The 25,395-nt window shown below is 39.0% G+C and overlaps 1 protein-coding gene across 1 annotated transcript in view; it reads left to right on the top strand.

Moving 5' to 3' along the window:
- Positions 1-25,395, top strand: part of b3glcta (beta 3-glucosyltransferase a) — an 85,202-nt gene that overhangs the window by 8,640 nt on the left and 51,167 nt on the right. The window contains exon 2 of the mRNA XM_080888949.1: positions 1,726-1,763. Coding sequence (XP_080745075.1) covers positions 1,726-1,763 — 38 coding nt within the window. The remainder of the gene's footprint in view (positions 1-1,725; positions 1,764-25,395) is intronic.

The following is a 25,395-nucleotide window of genomic DNA, read 5'->3' as shown; positions in this document are numbered from 1 at the left end:
CTTTTACCTTTTTCTTTGGTCACCCTGTGTCTGTTAGATGCAGACTCTTTTTGTGGGAAATGTTTGAAGAGAGAGTTACCTGTAAAATATAACAGTCTAAAAAAATCAAAGATTTGTCAGTAGTGCTGGTCAATACATTGCATTCTTTATATTCATTGAAATATGAGCATGGACCACATCACAAAAGCTGCCTGAAACACACTGGAAATCCATTTTATTTGCAGACACCATGATTTTACACTCCAAAGGGAAATATTTGACCTTGTTCAGCAATGTTTGAAATAACTGCTTTTCTTTATTCAGTGGGAAGTTGCTATCCACGATTTTTTTTTCCTATACTGAACAATGTTGTTGCACATGCGTTTATCTATTTGCTTTTTTTTTATGTCAATTTATACCCATTTTATCTGAAGTATTTAATCAGGAAATGAAACCATTATTAAGTAATTTCTTTCACATTAGCCTTAAAGTTGAGCATGATGGTTCATTCTGCACTATTATATAATGGTACTAATGTTATTTCTAATTAACAAAGTCACTGCTGAGTCATTGTGGAATTTCTTTTAAGACACTATGTGCTGTGTTTTGTTTCTCTGTTAATTATTTGAATGTCATTCATGTTTGGTTGATTTAACAGCTCATCAGCATCATCTTTTCTGTCTTCTCTCCATTTGTCTCATTTTGTCCTTGTCACACAAGCACTTTAAATTAACTGTGAACTGCTGTAAACAGTAGCAGGAAACAGAATTTATTTATGTTTTTAAATGCAAGAAAACCTAACTAGTAAAAATCAGACCTTCTCTTCCATTCTTAGGAAAAATAAAATCCCTTCATTTCCTTTAGATAGTTTTAAAAGTGTCAGCATCCACTGTTATTTTCAGTGTTTTCATTATAAGAATAATAGCAGTCACTTGTTTTGATCTGGCAGCTTCATTCCAGGCTTTGCAGACAGAAGTATTTAAATGGACTTTTTGTGCTTGTTAAATAATTTAAGTTAAGGGTTTCCTTACTATGGCTGGAATCAATATCTGACCAAATTATTGCAGAGTGGTTCACAGAGATTGTATCAATCTTCTGAAATACAGATAGTTATATCTTTTCTGTAGAGCCTATATTTTGGATATTACATAGTGGTTCGGTTGAAGCTCGAAAACATATCTGCTGCTTTTAGGTTTTAATCTGAACTCTCTGTTGACCTTTTTAATGGCCACAGTGCAGTGAGTCAGCAGAGGAAATTTAACAATTTTTTATGTTAGATCATCTAATTAAAGTCAGATTTAAAGCTGAGTGATGTGGGAGTGAAGGCAGTGTAATTTAATATAAATTGCTTTATTAATTCATTCTCAGCAACGCTGCCGTTTTTGATGTATTGATTTGAAATCCTGAGAACCTTTCTGAGAAGATTTTCTTGTCTCTGAATCGATGGCAATGTAATTGGATAGAAGCTCTCAAGGCTCTAATTATAATCTCGAATGGTGAAATGGTCCCGTACGCTTTTAGACATCCAGCAGCAACTCCGAATGGAAGAAAACCCTCAAATACCTTTTAAATATGTTGTTTGTCCACAAATAATAATAAACAAGTTGTTTTCTTTTAGTGTTGCATTTGTATGACAACTTTTAGATGGTGAAGACTGAAGCACAAAGGAGACTGTTTCAGTTTTGAATATTTTATTTCTTTTTGCTGGATGATTTGGAATAACATAATCTTTTTCCATTGTTTCAGTTCACCTTGCTGCTGGCAGCTCAGGAAAAGACACACAGGTAAGAAAAACAGTTGACCCCCATTATTCTTTGTTTCCTATGTGAAAATGAAACTTGATATGATACCTGAAACCTTACACTGTCAGTACACTGAGGTATTGTAAGTAGTTAATCATTTGTTTCTTGCTTTTCAGTTGGTCGGGAAGCCTCCACTTCCTGACCAGCTCAAATTAGCCATGTTTTTGTAATTGAACCCATATTGGCCTCTAGATCAGAAGTTTGATTTGCTCAGCACAAAGTCGATTTTCTGCAAGTTCAGTGTGGTTTTCTTGCTCTTGCACTTTCTGTAGTCTGCAGTTGCTGTGTGATAAATAATTAACATTTTCAGTTGCTCTACTTCTTATTGGTGTGAGAAGATGTTGACAGTAAGCCTCCTGGCAGAGGTGCTTAGCATCACAAAAACGGCAAATTACTGTCTTACTTTTTTACTGATGTCAACTAATTCTTTTCCTGCTGAGGAAGTTTTGCTCTTTTAGTTTGACACTTTTTCAGTTTTGTTCCCCCATGTTCTTATAAATGATGGAGAAATTGTTTTTAACTAAACCTCCAGTGTGATCCAACTGAATATAAATACCCTAAAACAGTTGGTTCTTTGTTGGATTGTATTCGTGAGAACTGCAGAAGCTATTGGCATCCAATTTAAACAAAAAAAGAAGGCAGTTTTCCTAATAAAATTATCAAATTATTAAGGTATCTATTAGAAAAGATACTCATTCAAATCATGATCCCCTTTTTTAACTAGGGAACCATTTGGCACTGCTGCCCATCAAAGTGATAAAGTAAAACTATTTATATAATAATCACCCAGGAGAAGAAACCCATTGGGGGCACTGAAAAGAGCTGAGTTTTTACAACAAAGAAAAGATAATCAGGAATAAAATTGCTAATGTGCTGAAAAAAAGACGTGATTGTGAATCATGCCACAATGATAAAAGCAGAGAAACCAGTTTATGGAGTTCCTTTATGTCTAAACTGCCGCAATGAATCTATTCATACACTTAAATGTCTGCAAAAAGCACGGGGAAACAGCTCAACATTTATTTTTGTCTTTTCCTATATTTACCCTTGCATGAGGTTGCTAATGGTTTTGAAAGCTCATGATCTCTTTATACTCCCAGCATACTATGAATTTCCTAATGCACTCACTGCCCACTGCATAGGCTGTGGCTAAAGGGGCAGGGTAGGTCACCCACTGCTCAGACGTTTAGTGGTTCAATAACCTCTACTCCAGGCTGCACGTCCAAGTGTCCTTGGACCATGTTTACAGTGAAAAGTGATGCACTGACGTGTGGGTGCATAAGTGAATGTTGATTATAATGGAAAGCACTTTGAGTGTGTAATGAATAGGAAAACACTACATAAAATCCATTTACCATTTAGAAAATTTTAGCAGGTTTCTCAGACATAAAGACACTTTGCCTTCTGTATGTACATTTGTTGTATTTAGCGTGTGTGTGTGTGTGTGTGTTTTGTGTAACTCGGGTCAAATGTGAACCAGGTTATTTATTTCCTTTTTAGATCTTCCGAGCTGAGAAACAACATTAACAAATTAGAACGGAATACAAATTTTTAGGTCATGGAAGTGCTCCAGTTTAGTTATGAAAAGTCATAAAATATAGATCAGGGCTGTGGCAGGAGGCTTGAAGGTCACTCACACATAAAATATTTTGCAACATATCCTTAGAAATGATCAAAGAGTAAGAAAACAATGTTAATGTTTGGAATTTTATACCGTTTATGAATAAAGCATTTTAAATGCTTGTCCCACTGATAGTTATTGACATTTTACAAAAGTGCTTGTACAGCCTTTTTTGTGGCAGGGGTAATAAGAAACAACAATTTTTTTTCCTGCTTTACATCAAAAATGAGTTGTTTTTGCAGTTTAGATTTTGCTTCCTGATTCTCTTGTTCATATTTATTTATTTTTGGTTGATGTTTTTGTAATCACTTGTTATTGTGCAATAAGTGGTTCCGATCATTAACAGGGCCTCATCAGTGCAAAAACAGGAAGTGCTTAAAGAATCCACTAAAAATAAGCAAATACTAATTAGTATATCCAATAGAAATTTCAGAAGCAATATATGTGTAAATGCCATTGTATAGATCAGGGGTCGGCAACCCTAGGCACGCGTGCCAACTGTGGCACGCGAAGGGTTAACTGATGGCACGACCATAGCTGGACTAGCCATCGGGCATACTGGGCATTTGCTCGGTGGCCCGGTGACTTTTTTTTCTTTGTAGCGGTATAAACAATGAAAGGTGGTGGATTGGCCAGATGCTGGTCGGTGTGTAAAAATAACTCAGTTGTTTGGTGGTGGCTATGGCGGTGCTTCCTCAGATTCAGTAAAATGAGCAAGTGGTGGAGGCCAGCAGGTGGATGAGAGAAAGGGGAGGCAGGAGGAGCAGAGACCTGAGACAGCTGCCGGTCGGAGTGTCAGGTGAACTGAACTTCAGGTAAGAAGTTATGACCTGCTGTCTATCTGGGTCAGATATAAACCAAGTTTAGGCGGAGTTTATTTTCGTTGTGCTGACTTTTTACAGTCAGCTACAATAACTTGTACTGCTCGTACCGTCATGCTAGCATGACAGAGTTTCTATACAGCTGGGTAGGTGCTTTGATGTTACTGATGTTGAACTTTATTTAATTCATAAGGTTAGTTAGTAGAGTTGCCAACCGTCCTGTAAAAAGATGGAATCGTCCTGCATTGAGAGAAAATATTACGTGTTTCGTGTTGAGGTGAAAAGGAACATTTTGTCCCGTACTTCAGCTAGAATGGAAAAAGACACAAAGCTGGAGTTATTCTGTCATTACACTGCACAACTGCCTCTTCTTCTCTCATTCCCTCCCCCTCCCTCTCCTGTTTCTTCTTTAATCATGAAACTGATCAATGATCAGCTGATCGGCTTTTCTCTCTTGTTTGTTTATCGCCCACTTTGCGCCAGAAAGAGGAAACCAGCGGATGTCGCGCTAAGCAACAGCAGCACGTTTAAGCTTGATCAGCTGCTGTTAGAATTTATTTAATATTAATTTCTAGTATCAGCTGATGTTTGCTGGAGCCACAGCTGTAAAAGCTGCTGGTCATGATGTCGGTTTGTATATCTGGTGAGAGGGAAACATGAAGATGAAACCAGGAGATGTCCTTACTGAATCATCAGAGCTGGACAGGTGATGGAGAAACAGGTTTACCTTTAAGGTGACATGAATGAGTTGAAGGGAAGTTATGAACTGTTTCTGAGAGACAAATAACACCAGGATCCTTTTTTTTTTTTTTTTATGTAGCTGACAGCTGGTAACTATGCAGGGGCGGGTCTAGCAAAGTTTTGCCAGGGGGCCAGGTAGGGCATTAACAGGGAGAAGGGGACACAAAGAAATACTTTCTAATTCTCATTTAAAATGTCTAGCTGTTATTAAATAATTATCTGAAGCTTACAACCATAGTTTTTATCTGACGTAAAATGTATAGAAATCATACATATAACATCCACAGCTGTGCGTGTTCATGGAGCTTGCATTTTCACCTGCTGGACATCACTACCTGACAAGTTTAACTGTCTTCAGAACATTGCATAGGCCTTATTGACAGTATTTAGCTCTACATATCTGTGTGAGCAGATTTTCATGAGTGTCCTCAGGTAGCCGTCTGAATGCTGGACACTTGGAGACCTGTGTCTCTGAGTGGGAGACCAGAGATCAGAGTGTATTAACAGACATGCCATATTGGCCCAGTTAATTTTTCTTATCATTGTTGTGAGGAGACCATAAATAGCATTTGCATTTTCTGTTGTACAGTTCATTTGCTGTTATGGAGTTCTTGTTATGGATAAAATGTGTCTTTTTTTTGTTTCAAAATAGCTGATAACTATTCACTGATAGCTGGCAACATCTGCGAACAAATATAATTCTATAAAGTGGTTCTATATAGTGTGTAACTGTTCATATAGAGCGTTATTAAATTTATTGCTAATGCAATCATATGGCACACTGACTTCTGAAGAAATTTTAAATGGCACTCGTCATCAGAAAGGTTTCATACCCCTGGTATGGATATTTAGTAGAGTAAGCCTTTTAACTAAATTACTTCTTCAGAGTGTATTTCACATGATTTTCAGACCAAATGGTCAGCTCAGAAGATCTGCTGCTGCATGAAAGAGGATTCCCCAACTGACTTCAAACAGCTGTGCTCATCAGATCCGAATAAATCTGCACGGCTCGTGTGGTGTGTGATATGGGAAATGCTAATATCAGAATGCAAAGAAGCTACAACCAATTTTACTGCTGCTTACTGTTTACTTCTTCCAATGGAAGAAGAAGTTTTGATTCATACTTTGCTTTAATCAGCTTTTTGATTATACCATTGCAACAAGAGACTCATCATATGTAATTCAAGAAACACAGTTGCAGCTGTAAATATCAGCGTAATCAGTTGTCATCTTTCAACACAGTCAGTGGCTTGCATATCGACCCCCTCCCCACCTCCTTTTCCTTTGAAGATGGCCTGAAGCTGCTGATGACTTGCAGCAGTTTGAACTGAAAATGACTTGGAGAAGGTGGCAAAGGCAAGCACAGGTGCTGCGATTATCTGTCGCTTCAGGGCTTCAGAAACAACAAGAATACTACACATTTGCTTATGTAAGCACAAGTGCCTTGATTGTGTGTACTTTGAGGACTCATGAGGAAGGATGCAAGATAACTATACAATGTGAGAACAAACCTCCTGCTGATGGTCCTGCAAAGCCAGTGAAAAGCATTTCTCTAATGCTTGACTTTGAGGCTTTGCAAGTTATGAATACACTTCTAAAATTAAATACATGACCCAGCCTGAAAGCGTTCCACTCTGAAAGGGTCAGCATCACCTTCTGGTGGTGTTAATATATGTGGGGGGAAAGCACAGAGCAGTCACCACACACATGGTAAATGGTAAATGGCCTGTATTTATATAGCGCTTTACTAGTCCCTAAGGACCCCAAAGCGCTTTACATATCCAGTCATCCACCCATTCACACACACATTCACACACTGGTGATGGCAAGCTACATTGTAGCCACAGCCGCCCTGGGGCGCACTGACAGAGGCGAGGCTGCCGGACACTGGCGCCACCGGGCCCTCTGACCACCACCAGTAGGCAACGGGTGAAGTGTCTTGCCCAAGGACACAACGACCGAGACTGTCCGAGCCGGGGCTCGAACCGGCAACCTTCCGATTACAAGGCGAACTCCCAACTCTTGAGCCACGATCGCCCCTTGAGCCACATGGAGACAAGCAGAACAAATGTAACCGAAAGTGCATCTTTGTGAGTCAATGAGTTATTTAATGTGTTTTTGAGACTAAGTGGTATAGTTTCACAAAGTTATATAATATAAACATTTTCTTGAGTATGAATGTACACTGTGCAGGATGGGACATGGTGTTCTCTGAAGGTTGGGACAAGCATTCCAGTTACTCCAAAATGATATAGTTTCTTTGTGAAGTAATCCAGATAACAAATATAACAACCACTTATTTTCAACTGTGACCAGCAGAGAAGAGTGCTTTTTGTCTTTTGTAGGTTTCAAGTTTTGAGTACATTTCAGTGGTTGACATAATGATTAGTCTTGAAGATAAAGAAAAGTGATTCCTTAAAAAAGCACTATTTGACTCACCGTGTTAGATTGAGCAATAACACCTTCCCCAGCGTTTGCAGGTTGTTGTTTTTCTGCCAGAATTAATCTGTAGAGCCTAAACGGCTGTCACTAGAAGCAAAAAGAGTTTTTCTTATTATTCCTATTCTCTTCACCTTGGGCAGTTGCTTTGCAGAAATCAAACTCAAGAAGAGACGTCTAATGTCTGAATCATTGCTTCAACTCGTCTGCAGTGACCTCAGCTCAGGAAAAATGATTATTTTTTCTGAGATAACAAACCTTTGTGAATGCTGTCAATATTCATTCAAAGATCCCACAGCACCTGGAAAAAACCCAAGTACCAGCAGTTCCCAGATATTACACACTAATTTGCATTAAGCTCCAACATTATCTATTATATCTGGAAATCTCATGTTTGGGGAAAACCTGTGTACACACATGCAGCTATAGATTAGCCAAAAGCATTTAATCTTAATTCTTAGTAGCCCAATTACTCTTTGTCTGAATCACATTATCATTGCTTTTCACGGTCAAAAATACTGTAACTTTTTTAGAAGTTATTATTAATAATGTTAAAAAAGGATGCAAAATGAGCTTATACCTAAAGCCTGTTTCAGATGTGCACTTAAGTCCATTAATCAGATGACATCTAAATGTGTTGGCTTCAGGTCTTAAGTCCTTATAAAAGTCACAGTAGCACTGGATCAAACTTTGTGGAAAAAAAACATCACTTTCAGTCTATCACAGGTCTGAACAGCAGACTGCTGTCTGCAGTAACAAAAAATAACTTGATGTACTTTCTAATCTTGAATAACAACAATATCCTCTCTATCACAATCGAGGTAATGTCTGAATGAAACCGTGAGGAACATTAACCTAAAAATGTACCTACAGGGAGTGCAGAATTATTAGGCAAGTTGTATTTTTGAGGAATAATTTTATTATTGAACAACAACCATGTTCTCAATGAACCCAAAAAACTCATTAATATCAAAGCTGAATGTTTTTGGAAGTAGTTTTTAGGTTGTTTTTAGTTTTAGCTATTTTAGGGGGATATCTGTGTGTGCAGGTGACTATTACTGTGCACAATTATTAGGCAACTTAACAAAAAACAAATATATACCCATTTCAATTATTTATTTTTACCAGTGACACCAATATAACATCTCCGCATTCACAAATATACATTTCTGACATTCAAAAACAAATCAGCGACCAATATAGCCACCTTTCTTTGCAAGGACACTCAAAAGCCTGCCATCCATGGATTCTGTCAGTGTTTTGATCTGTTCACCATCAACATTGCGTGCAGCAGCAACCACAGCCTCCCAGACACTGTTCAGAGAGGTGTACTGTTTTCCCTCCTTGTAAATCTCACATTTGATGATGGACCACAGGTTCTCAATGGGGTTCAGATCAGGTGAACAAGGTGGCCATGTCATTAGTTTTTCTTCTTTTATACCCTTTCTTGCCAGCCACGCTGTGGAGTACTTGGACGCGTGTGATGGAGCATTGTCCTGCATGAAAATCACGTTTTTCTTGAAGGATGCAGACTTTTTCCTGTACCACTGCTTGAAGAAGGTGTCTTCCAGAAACTGGCAGTAGGACTGGGAGTTGAGCTTGACTCCATTCTCAACCCGAAAAGGCCCCACAAGCTCATCTTTGATGATACCAGCCCAAACCAGTACTCCACCTCCACCTTGCTGGCGTCTGAGTCGGACTGGAGCTCTCTGCCCTTTACCAATCCAGCCACGGGCCCATCCATCTGGCCCATCAAGACTCACTCTCATTTCATCAGTCCATAAAACCTTAGAAAAACCAGTCTTGAGATATTTCTTGGCCCAGTCTTGACGTTTCAGCTTGTGTGTCTTGTTCAGTGGTGGTCGTCTTTCAGCCTTTCTTACCTTGGCCATGTCTCTGAGTATTGCACACCTTGTGCTTTTGGGCACTCCAGTGATGTTGCAGCTCTGAAATATGGCCAAACTGGTGGCAAGTGGCATCTTGGCAGCTGCACGCTTGACTTTCATGGGCAGTTATTTGGCGCCTTGGTTTTTCCACACGCTTCTTGCGACCCTGTTGACTATTTTGAATGAAACGCTTGATTGTTCGATGATCACGCTTCAGAAGCTTTGCAATTTTGAGACTGCTGCATCCCTCTGCAAGATATCTCACTATTTTTGACTTTTCTGAGCCTGTCAAGTCCTTCTTTTGACCCATTTTGCCAAAGGAAAGGACGTTGCCTAATAATTATGCACACCTGATATAGGGTGTTGATGTCATTAGACCACACCCCTTCTCATTACAGAGATGCACATCACCTAATATGCTTAATTGGTAGTAGGCTTTCGAGCCTATACAGCTTGGAGTAAGACAACATGCATGAAGAGGATGATGTGGACAAAATACTCATTTGCCTAATAATTCTGCACTCCCTGTATATTGAAAGAGAATACTATCAGTCATCAGTCATGTTATCAATCACATGTATAAAAAAAAAAAAGTAATCTGTTTTGACTGGCTTGTCATTGTCTATGTTTAATTGACTGCAGGTACCAAGCACAGGTAGAAGAGACAAAATACAACAAACAAGCAGTTTCTGATTTTCCTAAGCTAATTAAAGTGCATTCACAATTACAGTCATGTGAAAAGGAAAGGAAAATGACAGCTTTCAAAGGACTCTGTGTGGGTCTGTGAAGAACCTAGTACACCCCAAGATTCAGTAGCTTATACAACCACCTTTAGCAGCATTAACTGGAAGTAATTGTTTTCTGTATGACTGTTTTCAGTTTCTCATATCCATTCATCTTTATAACATTGCTTCAGTTCATTGAAGTTTGCATACATTTATATATGCACAGTTCTCCTAAAGTCCTGCATTGTAATCAGAGGTATGGACTTCAGCTGGGCCATTGTAGTACCTTGATTCTTTTCTTTTTCGGCAATTCTGGTGTAGATTTGCTGCTGTGCTTTGGATCACTGTCCTGTTGCATGATCCAGTTTCAGTCAGTCTTATCTGTTAGATGGATGGGCTCACATTTGACTGAAGAGTGCTTTGATATACAAAGACTTTATGGTAAACTCAGTGATGGTGGCTACAAAGAAGCCCAAAGTCACCACCACTTCACCACCGTGCTTTACAATTGGTATGAGCCATTTCTACTGATATGTTGTGTTTGGTTTTTGCCAGTCATGATGCTGATTATTATATCCAAACATCTTCTGTTTGGTGTAGCTTGTCCAAAGGACATTGTTCCAAAAGTCTTGAGGTTTGTTCAGATCTTTTTCTTTTTTTTTCTTATTCTACCCTGTTCTTTTTAGGCTTTTTAGGCTTTCTCCTTTTTCTAATTGTAGTTGCAGAAACGTTCACACTTAGCATGAGTTGTAGTTCTTGGGTTTTTTGCAATTCTCTGAGCATTACTCGGTCTGACCTTAAGGGGAGATTTTTAGTGGGATGTCCACTAAAAAAGATTGTGTTGACATACACCTGAATGCTGCAGAATTCTAAAACCTCCGGATTTACAATGGTGGTCATGGTTGCAGATGATCAGTTGATAAAATGTATCTGATTAGCAACACCTGGTTGCTACTTACCCTCTTAATTTCTCTGGAAATAGTAAGGGTGTTCGTAGTTTTCCTGCGGACACTTTATTTTTCGTTGGACTTGAAGTGTTTCTACCCAGAATGTTTGTTTGGGGTCAGATTTTGAGGAGAAAAATGATTTAATATCCCAGGTAAAAAGTCATTTTATTTTATTTTATTTTATTTTATTTACAGGAGCAAGCTGTCACTGTAGTGTACGGATACTGTTTTGTTAGTTTACAGATAATGAAACCCTAAACAAATCAGTGACTTTTTTTGTGTTTATATCCTTCAGCAATGGCTCCATAGTGCAGTGGTTTACATGTTTGCCAAATAAGCAAATACTGCCAACTCAAAACCCTTTGGGGTTGTACCAGAGAGGGTATCTGGCATAAATAAAATAAAAAAATCTGCCAAATCAAACATTCAAAGATACTTGCTGTGGTGAACATTTGTGAATAGGGAAGTAGAGCAGGGCGATATGACCAAAAATATTTATCACGATATACATTTGAAAATTTTGGGGCGACCGTGGCTCAGGGGGTTGGGAAGCGTATCTGTAACCGGAAGGTCGCCGGTTCGATCCCTGGGCTCTCTGTCCTGGTCGTTGTGTCCTTGGGCAAGACACTTTACCCTACTGCCTACTGGTGTTGGCCAGAGGGGCCGATGGCGCGAAATGGCAGCCTCACTTCTGTCAGTCTGCCCCAGGGCAGCTGTGGCTACAACCGTAGCTTGCCTCCACCAGTGTATGAATGCGAGAGTGAATGAATAGTGGTATTGTAAAGCGCTTTGGGTGCCTTGAAAAGTGCTATATAAATCCAATCCATCATTATTATTATTATTATTATTTGCGATAACGATATAACTGACGATATAATTGACACTAGACAAAATACTTTACAACTCCACAACTTTGATGGGGTTTTTGCACTAATAATGTATTTTCACTTAAACAAGCAGCTGTTTTTTATGTGCATTAAAGTTATATAAAAATGTAGCAGTGCAAATTCCTTGCTGACAGTTTAACCAAAAGGCATTTCCAGTGGAAATTGGCCAACATATCCTCAGCATAACCATTTATAATATCAACAAAACCTAAAAAGAGGTTATACACACCCAATACAGTAATATTATGTTGAAGCACAGTACGTATCACTCCGCGAGGCGCCTGCCTAATATAGCCGTAATGCTCCGACAATCCATCAAGCGGTGCGGGTTCGTAGCTTAGCAAAGTCGTACTAAAACATTTGACAGATTTTCGAGCGCCGTGTACAACATAAAATTGTTTTGAGGTCAGTAAACATAACCAGAATTCATACATAAGGGGCACTGTAGATTTTCAGAAAAATCAAAGGATTGATTTTAAGTGTGCTGTATTTTCCAAACAATACGGTTAATAACGATGGCCCGCTAGCATGCTCTACCAAAAATAGTGCTTTGTTGTATATCTGACGGACGAAAGCTAAACCAGTTCCACACCACTGAAGTTGCAGCCTTTTTACAAACCAATTCTGGTTCATCCGTTTCATTTAACGATCCACTTTCGCTCTTCTCATTCTCCGTCGCCGCCATGTGCGTATGTAAACATAGGCACTGCACATGCGCGTTTTACCCATATTCTATCGCGATATTTCATTTTCCTATCCTTGCCCAAAATTACACCGGTATTACCGTGAACGGTATGATATAGCCCAGCCCTATAAGGAAGCAGCCAGAAATAGCTTTAATGTTCCATCAATCAGTAGCCATTCCAGTTTCTTCAAAAGCTAATTAATCAGTAAGTATGATTAAAAGAAAATACAACACTGCTGTTAAATAGAAGCCCACATATCTTCATCTAGTTACTCTTAATAACAGTGGAAAGTGTTTTTAAATGGTCCTCTGGGTTTTTTTTTTCCAAATGGCAAGTATGCCTTGAGAGGAACAAGCTGGGGCTAAGATAAGTAGTATTCTTGTTTGTAAGTAAGATAAGAAGGAGAGTTTTGTATGAAAGTTAATGTGGGTTGTTGTCTTTAGTCTGTGCCTCTTGTGTGTAGCTGGCTGCTGTGTGGTTGTTACTGTGACCATCTGCCTTTGATCAAATGGTGTCATTTTTGCTTTATCCAGACATGGTTTAAAATGGGGAGTTTTAATTAGCTGTGCAGAAACAAGGCCTCCATCTATGTCATCAGAGGACTAACAATATTCTGATTAATTTATGCCGAGATATAGGCCACAATCATTAGGGCCCGAGCACTGAGAGTGCGAAGGCCCTATTGTATCTGCTCCGTTTCTTATTATTATTATTATTATTATTATTATTAGGGCCCGAGCACTGACAGTGCGAAGGCCCTATTGTAATTGCTCTGTTTATTATTATTATTATTATTATTTCGGCAAATGAATCGGCCTTTTGAGGGCCTAAACATGCTCGAAAACTCTGGAAATTTTGCGCACGCGTCAGGTCTGGTGAAAATTTACGTATTTTAATGGTTTTACATATGAGCACTGGGAAATGGCTCTAGAGCGCCACCTATGCCTTGTTAAATGCAGCCCTACGACCACATCGTTTCAGCTACATGTATGAAATTTGGCACACATGTGTATCATGCCAAGACGAACAAAAAAGTCTGTGGGCCCATTGACGCAAACCCAACAGGAAGTCCGCCATTTTGGATTGAAGGTGACATTTTGGCTCTGATTTTACCGTTTCCATGCCTTGTACTTTAACGAACTCCTCCTTGGGATTTGGTCGTATAAGCTTCAAATTTGGACAGTGTCAACTACACCCTTGTGCCATGTTAAATTGCGGAGCTTTTGAGTTTTCACAATACTATGAGGCCGTGGCGCCATGGCGAATTTCGATGACTCGCCATGAAAATCTTATTGCCTCTCATTCTGTCATACATGTTCCAATCTGGACCAAAGAGCACACATATGATAAGGCTCCACCCCTGAACATATTTCAACTGCCATATTTGACCTCAAGGACAGCGCCACCTAGTGGGAACAGGAAATGTCATGTTTTACACTTTGGGGTACAGTATAGTGAAGGGTGACATCTGCAGCCTCAAATTTCTCCAGGAAAGCCTTAAGGAGTTGGTCTTGGGTAACAGTGAAAACTGTGAGTTTTCGCGAAAGGGTGTGACCCCAGCAGCATGGCGAACTTTGATGTCACGCCATGAAGAAACAAATTAGTATAACTCAATGAAATCCAGTCTGATCAGTACCAGACTTTACAGGCATGATGTCAGACCCGCCCTGAACAGATTGATGTGCCCATTGTCGGAAATACGGACAGCGCCACCTAGTGGCAACAGGAAATGTCATGGCTTTAATTTTGTTGTACTGATTTTCACAGGTTCATCTTGGCCACCTCAAAAGCGGTGAATATCACCATCAGTCCCTCGTGATGCTTCAGTGCAAAAATTGTGAGTTTAAACTGAACGGCGCACCCTGGTGGCAACGCTGTTCAACATGAAAGATGAAGTGGCTTTTGAGGGTCTTGGCAAGTTTATAGAGGCTTGAAATTTGGCACACACCTCCAAATGGATGAAGGCTTTGTTGGCATGTGATCATTTTCATTGAATAGCGCGAAATTGCTCCACAGCGCCCCCTACAAAATTTCAAAACCACAGCCCCTGCTCTGTGTTTTATGTATGAATCTGAAACCTGGTAGGCTTATAGGAGATATCAAGATGTACAAAAAAGTCTCTTGGAGCAATATCCCAAATCCAACAGGAAGTCAGCCATTTTAAAATTAATGTGTAATTTTGGCAACATTTTCCCCTCTTTTCAGGCTTCATACTTTGACGAACTCCTCCAAGGGATTTCATCATATTGAACCATTCTCCAGTGTGTGGAATCTAAAGACCTTTGTGATGTTAAATTGCGAAGCTTTTTACGTTCAAGGAAACGGGGTGGTCATGGCGGCACGTGGAGTTTCAATCACTCGCCAAAAAGCAGTAATATGCTGTCACTCAAAGACACAAAGTCCAATCTCTCCCAAAGGTCACAGGCGTGATGAGACTCGAGCTCGGAAATGTTTGTTATGCCCTTTGTCTATAATGGTTAGAGAGCCACCTAGTGGGACGACTATACTCATGGTTGAACCAAATGAAATGTTAACTGGTGGTTAAATGCATGAATTCCATCAATGTGACATCAGATCGGACATGCTGGTTTCAGGTGTTGGGCATGGCTCGACACGCCGGGGGTGCGAGGGCCCTCATAACGCTGCTTGCAGCTTTAATTATTATTATTATTATTATTATTATTATTATTCACCCCAAACAAGGGCCTTTTTGAGGGCCTAAACATGCTCAAAAACTCATGAAATTTTGCACACATGCCAGGTCTGGTGAAAAATTTTGTATTTTAATGGTTTTACATATGAGCACTGGGAAATGGCTCTACAGCGCCACCTATGCCTTGTTAAATGCAGCCCTACGACCACATCGTTTGAGCTACATGTATGAAATTTGGCACACATGTGTATCATGCCAAGACGAACAAAAAAGTCAGTGGGCCCATTGACGCAAACCCAACAGGAAGTCCGCCATTTGGAAGTGAAGCTGACATTTTGGCTCTAATTTTGCCATTTCCATGCCTCGAACTTTAACGAACTCCTCCTTGGGATTTGGTCGTATAAGCTTCATATTTGGTCAGTGCCAACTACACCCTTGTGCCATGTTAAATTGCGGAGCTTTTGAGTTTTCACAATACTATGAGGCCGTGGCGCCATGGCGAATTTCGATGACTCGCCATGAAAATCTTATTGCCTCTCATTTTGTCATACAATTTCTGACCTTGACCAAAGTGAACACATATGATAAGGCTCCAGCCCTGAACATATTTCAACTGCCATATTTGACATCAAGGACAGCGCCACCTAGTGGGAACAGGAAATGTCATGTTTTACACTTTGGGGTACAGTATAGTGATGGGTGACATCTGCAGCCTCAAATTTCTCCAGGAAAGCCTTAAGGAGTTGGTCTTGGGTTACAGTGAAAACTGTGAGTTTTCGCGAAAGGGTGTGACCCCAGCAGCATGGCGAACTTTGATGTCACGCCATGAAGAAACAAATTAGTATAACTCAATGAAATCCAGTCTGATCAGTACCAGACTTTACAGGCATGATGTCAGACGCGCCCTGAACAGATTGATGTGCCCATTGTCAGGAATATGAAGAGCGCCACCTAGTGGGAACAGGAAATGTCATGTCTTACACTTTGTTGTACTGATTTTCACAGGTTCATTGTGGCCACCTCAAAAGCGGTGAATATCACCATCAGTCCTTCATGATGCTTTAGTGCAAAAATTGTGAGTTTAAACTGAACGGCGCACCCTGGTGGCAACGCTGTTCACCATGAAAAATGAAGTGGCTTTTGAGGGGCTTGGAAAGTTTAAAAAGTCTTGAAATTTGGCGCACACCTCCAATGTGCATAAGGCTTTGTTGTTATGTGATCATTTTCATTGAATAGCGCAAAATGGCTCCACAGCGCCCCCTACGAAATTTCAAAACATCAGCCCCAGCTCTGTGTTTTATGTATGAGTCTTAAACCTGGTAAGCTTATAGGAGATATCAAGATGTACAAAAAAGTCTCTTGGAGCAATATCCCAAATCCAACAGGAAGTCAGCCATTTTAAAATTCATGTGTAATTTTGATGACATTTTCCCCCCTTTTCAGGCCTCATACTTTGACGAACTCCTCCAAGGGATTTCATCAGATTGGACCGATCTGCAGTTTGTGGAATCTAAAGACCTTTGTGATGTTAAATTGCGAAGCTTTTTACGTCCAGGGAAACGGGGTGGTTATGGCGGCACTTAGAGTTTGAATCACTCGCCAAAAAGCAGTAATCTGCTGTCACTCAAAAACACAATGTCCAATCTCTCCCAAACGTCTCAGGTGTGATGAGACTCGAGCTTGGAAGTGTTTGTTATGCCATTTGTACATAATGGTTAGAGCGCCACCTAGTGGAACGACTAACTAATCATGAATGAATGAGTTGAAATGTTAGCTGGTGGTTAAATGCATGAATTCCATCAATGTGACATCAGATCGGACGTGCTGGTTTTAGGTGTTGGGCGTGGCTCGACGCGCCGGGGGTGCGAGGGCCCTCATAACGCTGCTTGCAGCTTTAATTAGGATTGTAATGGTTCCAAAACTAAGACCTAATCAGTGATACAAACATCCACAGTCTCATATGGCTGTTCCATCTTCCCGTTTCACAAAGCTGTGCCGCCCACCACCTTTCCCACCCGGCCTGACCAGCTGCCACAACTCTTACTGTTGGTAATGAATGGATGTTACAGAGAGAAACGTTGCAGAAGTGTATCAGCTCATTGGATGAATGTAAACACAGACACGAGGGGATTATGTGTAGCAGACATCGCAGAAAATGGAAGGAAAAATATGTTAAACTAGAGTCTGTCTAACCATTTTTGTCTTGGTATAAATAGCATGTGTAAAATGCACTGGCTGAGAAACAACTTAATGTATGTAGGCCTACTGGTATACAGTAGGTCTACCTGTTAGATACATAGGAGTTGGTTAAAATAATAAAGAGAAATGTGTAGTCCTGTGTGACTGATCTCATTTTCTAAATATTGATTGGTAAAATTTTGTCAAAAACATTTATCAGGCATGTTATGAAGAGGCCACGGAACATAGTGTGACCCTGAATAACCTACACAGCAGGGCTTGACAGTAACGGCTGCCCATTGCCCCAGGCAACCAGATTTGGACCACTGTCAACAATTTTGTGCTGTCTGGTCGTCTGTGTTGGCAACAGTTCTCCAGTGCTTAGAAAAGCAAAGCTAAATCCCTCAGAGAACAGTCTTCAAACTAAGCAAAAGTGCCCTCGTTGAACTATTTCACTGCGTGAGAAATAGAAGAAAAAATGAATAATAACACAATAGATCGGTATTATTGCCAAATAAGACGAGCCAAATCTCCGGAAAAGTTTAGGAGTTAAATACTGTGTATGTTTGGGGAAAAAAATGCACCTTAAACTCTGTAACATGAGAAAAAAAAAAAAAAAAAGACTCATCCTGATATTTCAATATCAGTTCGGGTAAGGAGGCAGGGGCAAAAACCAACACAGCGGGTCACCTATGGAAAGATTAATCAACAATGCACTTCAACTATTAGCTCAGTAAATCGGTGCTGTGTTTTTGACAAGAAAGACCCCTTTTCAGACTCGACCGGTGTCTCTAGAAAAGAAAAGGAAAAAAAGAAAAAAATTAAACCCGGCTTGCAGGAGTTAAATATTAATCCCTTTGTAATTTAACATCCTAAATTCATTACCTTGCAAATGTGAAATTTATATTCAGTGGCATCATTCTTTCATTCTTACTTTTACTTTGGATTGTTAATAAAGCTGAGCCTCTTGTTCTTAATCGAATCCATGATGCTTGTTGCTAGGGATACAGCTATAACTTTATGCCAGTTAATTACATTTTAGAGTTACTTGATTTGATGCATATAATTACTTACTTACATTTATTTTGGTTAGCTGAATTGTAAAAATGATTAAGGGTGCATGCAGTGATATACCCTCAGTATTAGCTAACAACAGCCTGCTTTAAATCTCCCTATACACTTTGCCTGTGCCTTCTTAAGTACCAGGGCTTTCAGAACAAATCTACATCAAGTGAATCTCTCATGGTAGTCCCGGTGATTTGACTTCTTCTACTTCTATTTGATGCAGAAGCAGAGAGAAGATCTTTCTGTCATTATATTATTGCAAATGTTGTCACATTAGAAGAATCGAAATAACAACATCTTTTTTTTTTTTTTTGCTCCAGTTTTATTCCTCTTTTTTTGATATTAAAATAATACTGAAAGTTAAAAAAAAACATATATACTTTTTAGCTCTGTAATTTAGCAAATGCAACAAAAAATATGCTATTAATGTAATGAAAATGTGTCAGAAGATTCATTGTAAGGCTTAGATATGTTTTTGGTTCGATATAAATATTTTTACTCAAAATGGCTCAAACATTGCTTAGATTGATAGTCTTTGGTCTATACAGTGTTATAGTTACTAAACCATATGTACAGTTGAGACAATCATTGTTTGATCCCCTGCTAAATTTCTAAGTTTGCTCACTTCCAAAGAAATAAACAGTCTCTAATTTTTATGGTAGTTTCAGAGAGTCAGAATATTAATCAAAAATCCAGAAAAAATATCATCCATCAGTTCATTTATCTATCCATCTATCCATTTGAAAATACATTATATAAAAGATGAATTGACTTGAGTCATGGTTTGAATGTCATTGAAGTTCTGGCTCCCTTATGGCATACAGATTATAATCAATCAATCAATCATATTCACTCACCCATCCAAATCATTGAAATGAGGTGTTCCAATCACTTCCATGGCCACAAGTGTATAAAATCAAGCACATAGGCATGCAGACTGCAAACATTTGTGAAAAATGGGTTCCTCTCAGGAGCTGAGTGAATTCCAGTGTGGTACTGGGCAAGTGCAACACATCCAGTTGTGAAATTCCATCACTACTAAATATTTCACATTCAACCTTTAGTGGTATTATAACAAAGTGGAAGCGAATGGGAACAACAGCACGTCAGCCGCAAAGTATTAGGCCACGTAAAATCACAGAGCAAGTTCAGCTAAAGCTAAGGCGCATGAGTACAGAGGTCGGCAACTTTAGCCAGAGTCAGACACTACAGACCTCCAAACTACATGCGGGCCTTCACATTCACGCCTAAGAACACTGTACAGAGAGCTTCGTGGAATGGGTTTCCATGGCTGAGCAGCCATGGATGGGGAAGTGACAACTCTTGGTATGATTATTTGGAAAAGGAAGAAATACAAAGAGGTGGAGCTCCATGCTAGATCTTGCTTCATGGAATGTAGATGACCATAAGAAGCTGGTGGATCACCCAGAAACTACATGGGAGGAGCTTGTTAATGATTCGGAGGCAGTTGGAACACAGTCACCAAGAACACTATTGGTGACACACTACACCATAATAGATTTAAATCTTGCAGCACTCGCAAGGTCGCCGGCTCAAGTAGGCACATGTACAAGTCTGTCTTAAATTTGCCAGTGAATTACTGAGTCCAAGCGGGCTTTTGAGAAATTACTGTGGTCAGATGAAACCAAAATAATGCTATTTGGCATCAACTCAACCTGCCATGATTGGAGCAAGAGAAATACTGAGTGTGACCCAAAGAACACCAAATCCACAGTCAGGCATGGAGGATGACTTCATCACTTAGAAGCCAATTGACAAAGCCATGTGCTGTAGACTCTTTAACAAGAACCTCTTTCCTTCAGCCAGAACATTAAAAGATGGGTTATGGATGGGTCTGCCAACATGAAAGTGACCCAAAACATACCAGGCGTAGCTAAAGAAGAAGCACCCAAAGTCATGGAGTGGTCAGACAATCTCCAGACCTCAATCCTATAGAAAAATCTGTTGATGGAGCCGAATGTTCAGGTTGCCATTTGGCAGCCAAGAAAACTAAAGGATTTAGAGAATTTCTATAAAGATGAGCGCCAAAATGCCTCCCAATATGTATGCAAAACTGGTGACAAACTACCAGGAATATCTGGCTGCTGTGCTTTCCAACAAGGGTTGGCAAATATGAAGTCGTGTTTTGCTCGGGGATTAAAATTCTTATTTCACTCAATTTATGTCTTTTTTGCAATGTGTTGATGTTTTCTCTCTCTCCATTAAAATGAAATAACCATAAAAATAGAGACTGCTCATTTGTTTGTGAGTGAGCAAATTTGCTAATTCAGCAGGCGATCAAATAATTATTTCTTCCATTGTATTGCAACAGACCAATACAAATGGTGCATGAATGGAAGCACTCATCAACCTGACAATGGTGGCATTGTGGGAGAAAGTAAAAAAAACAGCAAAAAGTCTTGTGAAAGCAGAAGGCCTGTTTGTGAGATATGTCCTCCGACTATAATTTAGTTTATAACATTCATATTACTTAATGTTTGCAATAAATAACGAATTGCTGTGTAGGCGCTTTCATTTCAGTCTCTTTGTACTTTGACTACTTCTGCTACTTCTTCTGTGATCCAAACCCAGTGGTTCCCACTAAGTACAAACACGTCACAAGTAATTATAGTATCATTTTTCATAAAAGTTGAATAATTTCATTGAAGAGCTGGGCACTTTAGCTTTTTGCAAATGTAGCTCAAACAGGAATAAGAAGCACCTGTGTTAAGGTCTACTTTCATTTTCATGTGGTGCATATTTATAATGTATTGCAGAAGGATGGTGCATGTGGGACTAACTCAAGATAAACCACAGCGTGTTTATCATAAGCAAAGAACATGTCAGCCAGTGCAAGTGGATCACTGGTGACTCACTGACATGTTTAATATTTTTTGGACGACGACAGAGCTCCGTGGCTCAGAGGAGAAAGCTTTATTTGGTTTTGGCTATGTAGGCAATATTTGTTGCATGAATTCATTGTTGTGTTTTGTCTTTCTTGAGCTCAAACTATTTGTTGATTAACCACATGAGCCATCATATGAAAGAAAACCCAGAATAAATAAATGTCAAGCAACATCTGAAATGTGAAAATATGCATCTTTTATGTTTTTATATTAGTGCATATAACTTCATGTATTCTAGGTTTTGTCATTCTTATTTATTAGTGCCAGACACTTAAGAATGTCACCTTGCTGTCTGTTGAAATTTGACTTTTATTTTAATAGTAATAAATATTAAGTGAATGGTTGATCAGTATCGCTTTCATGGGAGGTGTTGACCAAGACATTTGTCTTTCCTTCTTATTTGAAATGCTTCTATGGAACATCATAACATGCATGTGCTTACTAATTTTTGGCATCAGTAACAGCAATGTCTATGGCCTGATATGATACTTTTCAACTGCTGTCAACAAAATGCTGAAAGGGGCTAGGAAGAAAACCTGAAAAGAATAGCTTCCTAATGTTGAGACAGGAGACGTTTTAACTCATTAAGTCATTACACATTAGCAGTTTTGCTTGTGTGAAAAATTGGCAGAGAATAAAATTTTAATCTGTCAGTTCTCTGGACACCCTAAAATTGGGGAGGGATATGAAAGACGTTTTGATTCTTAAACCGCTCAATAGCTCTAAAAGCATCCATAAAATGAAGGTGACAATTTGGAATCATCTTAATTTATAGTTAAAGCTGCAATTTTAAAATAGACAGCCCTCCTCCTGGAACTAGTTCCTACTCGCTGTTCTAAACCATTCCAGCTACACAAAGCACAGGCATATGCATACTAAGACTTTGCATGCAGATTTTTGGTGAATGTGTTCTGCTTTGCATCACTGTATCTAGTATAAAAGTTGTCAGATTGGCCAAAGCCTAAACACAATATTTCCTTTTATACTACTTTAGTTGTAATACTCTGAACGTTTTTTTATAATTTTGTGTAAAATTACACAAAAACACAAGAACCCAGCTTTAACACAAATATAGACCAATATAATCTCCAACCTTTCACATTCTTAAGGTGCTCAGAGTCCTTCTAGACATCAGCTTCTCTGAACATCACACATTTTCCACATGTCGAAATCCAGAAAATCCTGCAACCTTGAAACATGCTTGCCATCAGTAAACAGAAATCTAATCTGACCTGACGGGTCACTCATGTCAGTGAAGCGTCTGTGTCCTCGGGGACTGAGAGCCGTAACAGGGCCGGGAACTCGTCTTTGTGTGTATGTGAAGAGCATCCAAATAAAAGACAGGGATCAAAAGGTTGTCATTGCGGTGTCCTTGATTACGTAACAATCGCATTAGGTAGGCTGAGGATCATTCTTCAGTTTACACATGTACACCTCTGAGTACCTTTACTGCGGTGCTGCCTTTGTTCTAAGGTTACACTACACGAGGCACAATCTTTCTGTCTGTCTGCATCAGTGTTGTGGTGTCTTAGATCAAAAGCGCTCAAGGGATGGTGAAACTAACCCCTTCAGATGGACAGTATAGACTCTCAGCAATTTCTTTTTAACACCAATGGGTGTCTGATTCCTGCTGCAAATGGCAGACAGCCTGCTGTCAGATGGGATTAGGAAGAGCCTTACCTGCGTGCAAAAGTATAGAAGGCTAAGAAGAGCCGGATTCTGTGAGCTGAGACTAATTAATCTCTCAGTAATAGTAAAAATGATATGAGACCTGATGTGAGTTCACTCTGGCGTGGAATATGAGATCATTTCCCAAAGAAAGATTTGTAGCCCTTGTGTCACCCAGGGATTTTATGAAGTGAAACCAAAGAGATGGCTTTAAAAGGAATTTTAGGTAAAATCCAATGACTCATTTCTTCACCATATAAATTTGTTGTTGAAGCAGATTTTATTTCCATGTTGTTTACATGCAGGTAATAGATCAAGCTTGTAAAGAGGCCACAATATGCTCTTTTGTAGGTTCATAAATTTATTCTGGAGGTTTTCTGGAATTGGTTGACATCACTTCCTATTTGAAAAAACTTTTTTTATTCTTACCGTGCATGCAGCACTTCACTTCACCGTTTGTCGGAAACGCTTTGTTTTATGTTCTTTCTCTCTAAAGCCTCCGTATTAAACCTAGTCTGCTTTGATTGGTCAGCCAGCTATCCATTATGTAATGCCTTCTTTTCTGATTTTTGCAGACCAGGGAACTGCTGCAAAAATCCAACACTGAACTATGCCTGGTTCAGGCAGCAGCCTTTGAGAGAAGACAGTAAAAACGCGGGTAACAGTGTTGAAACGTAATTTTAATCACTGATTCTTTGCTCCGCATAAATCAGGAATTTGTTTTGAAGAAAATTGCGCTTGCTCTGCTCATCCTCTGTTCTAACTAGTAAGCAGGCATCTCACTGTAATACACAAAATCTTTGTCTGTATGTTTGGTCCACACAACTCTTGTTACACAATCCAGACTTCAGCAACCACACTTGGCACACAGGTACATGTTAGGTCCCTGAAGGTTCTTATCTATATCAGATATTATGATGTCAAACCACCTACCAACAGGCTAAAATGAATAATGTTTTACATTTTATTAAAGCATTACATCATTTTAATTTCACAACAGTAACAATTCATTTGTATTGAAAAAACCTGAATTATGCATTAAATATAATGACACAATCATGTTGCCTGGCAACCACCTACCAAAATGGGCCATTTTTAATATTTATGCACCCGTAACACTTTATAAAACCATCATATCATTTTAATCTCATGACTATGACTTCTAATTTATAGCCACACATTTAAATATTGTAATATATTGCAATATATCTCATATGTTATGATGCCATCAGTAATGGATTAAAATTAAATTCATTTTCTGTGGGAGAAAATAATCCTCTTTGTTATAGACTTCTAACCTTGTACCATTCTATACATGCAGAAACAATATGTAAAATACACTCAAGAAAAGCATAATATGACGTCTTTGAAAGAAAAAGTCCAGTTAAACATCAACAACCCAGAATTTGATCAATCTGCACAAGCTTGAAAAAAAAAAAACAACCTTCAAAAGAAAATGAAACTCACGCCACATTGTACTGACTGCTTTCCAACTTCTATTTCAGCAGTGAGGTGGCATTAAACCTTTGCAGTAGAAGAGAGCTAAACAAAATGAAGTAATTAAAAACAAAAAGTCAGACCTCATATTCAAAACATGATAGAAATCTGACATTTTATGCTTTTCATAGTTTCAGTTAAGAGTTTGTTTTTTTTAATATACTTTATATTCCTCTTCTCTGTCCTACATAGATTTGATGTTTTGATGCCTGTATTTATTGGTAGGTTTTTTGTTTTGTTTTTGTTTTTCTCAGTGGAGCTGAAGCTTCACTGAGGTTTCATTTTCATTCTGTCAACTATTTATTTATTTTTTAAATGTGTCAATTGATAAGAGATAAAACGCAATGCGATGGCAATGCGCCTATAAGTAGTATAAGAAAAAAAACAAACAGAAAAAGATTCAGATTTTAACGTCTGGCACGTTGTTTTCTCATTCTGCTTAGTGTTTTGGGGTTTTCTATGCTAAATGAAGATTATTTGACATAACTTTGTTGTGTTTTTTACTTTTTTGAAAATCCACCATTCACTGGAGGTTAATAGATACTCTATGTAAAAATAATCGTGTTTAAAGCAATGTCTTGCTGAAGTAAGCGAATAAAAGAAAATGCATCAAGAAAGTACATCAGGTAGCTTAATCAGGTGTTAGAGCTGAAAATAACATTGTATAAATAAGCACAAAGAGTTTACAGCGTGTGCAGGTGAGAAGATGAAATGTGAGCCGAAAATTCCGGGTTGAGTAATGGAGCTGAGTTTGAAGGCTAAACAGAGGGTAAAATGCTGTGCAGCTGTTTCACAGTGCAATAGCACATGATTCTAGGAAGCTGTACCAGCAACAATTTCTACCCCGTCACTACAAGAGATCGGTAACTGAGAAAAGGAATATGCCAAGAACGT

Source organism: Rhamphochromis sp. 'chilingali' (genome assembly GCF_963969265.1).
Source record: "Rhamphochromis sp. 'chilingali' genome assembly, chromosome: 8".
NCBI classification, from domain to species: domain Eukaryota; kingdom Metazoa; phylum Chordata; class Actinopteri; order Cichliformes; family Cichlidae; genus Rhamphochromis; species Rhamphochromis sp. 'chilingali'.
The sequence above is the reverse complement of the archived record's forward strand: the minus strand, read 5'-3'. Positions and strand labels throughout refer to the sequence as shown.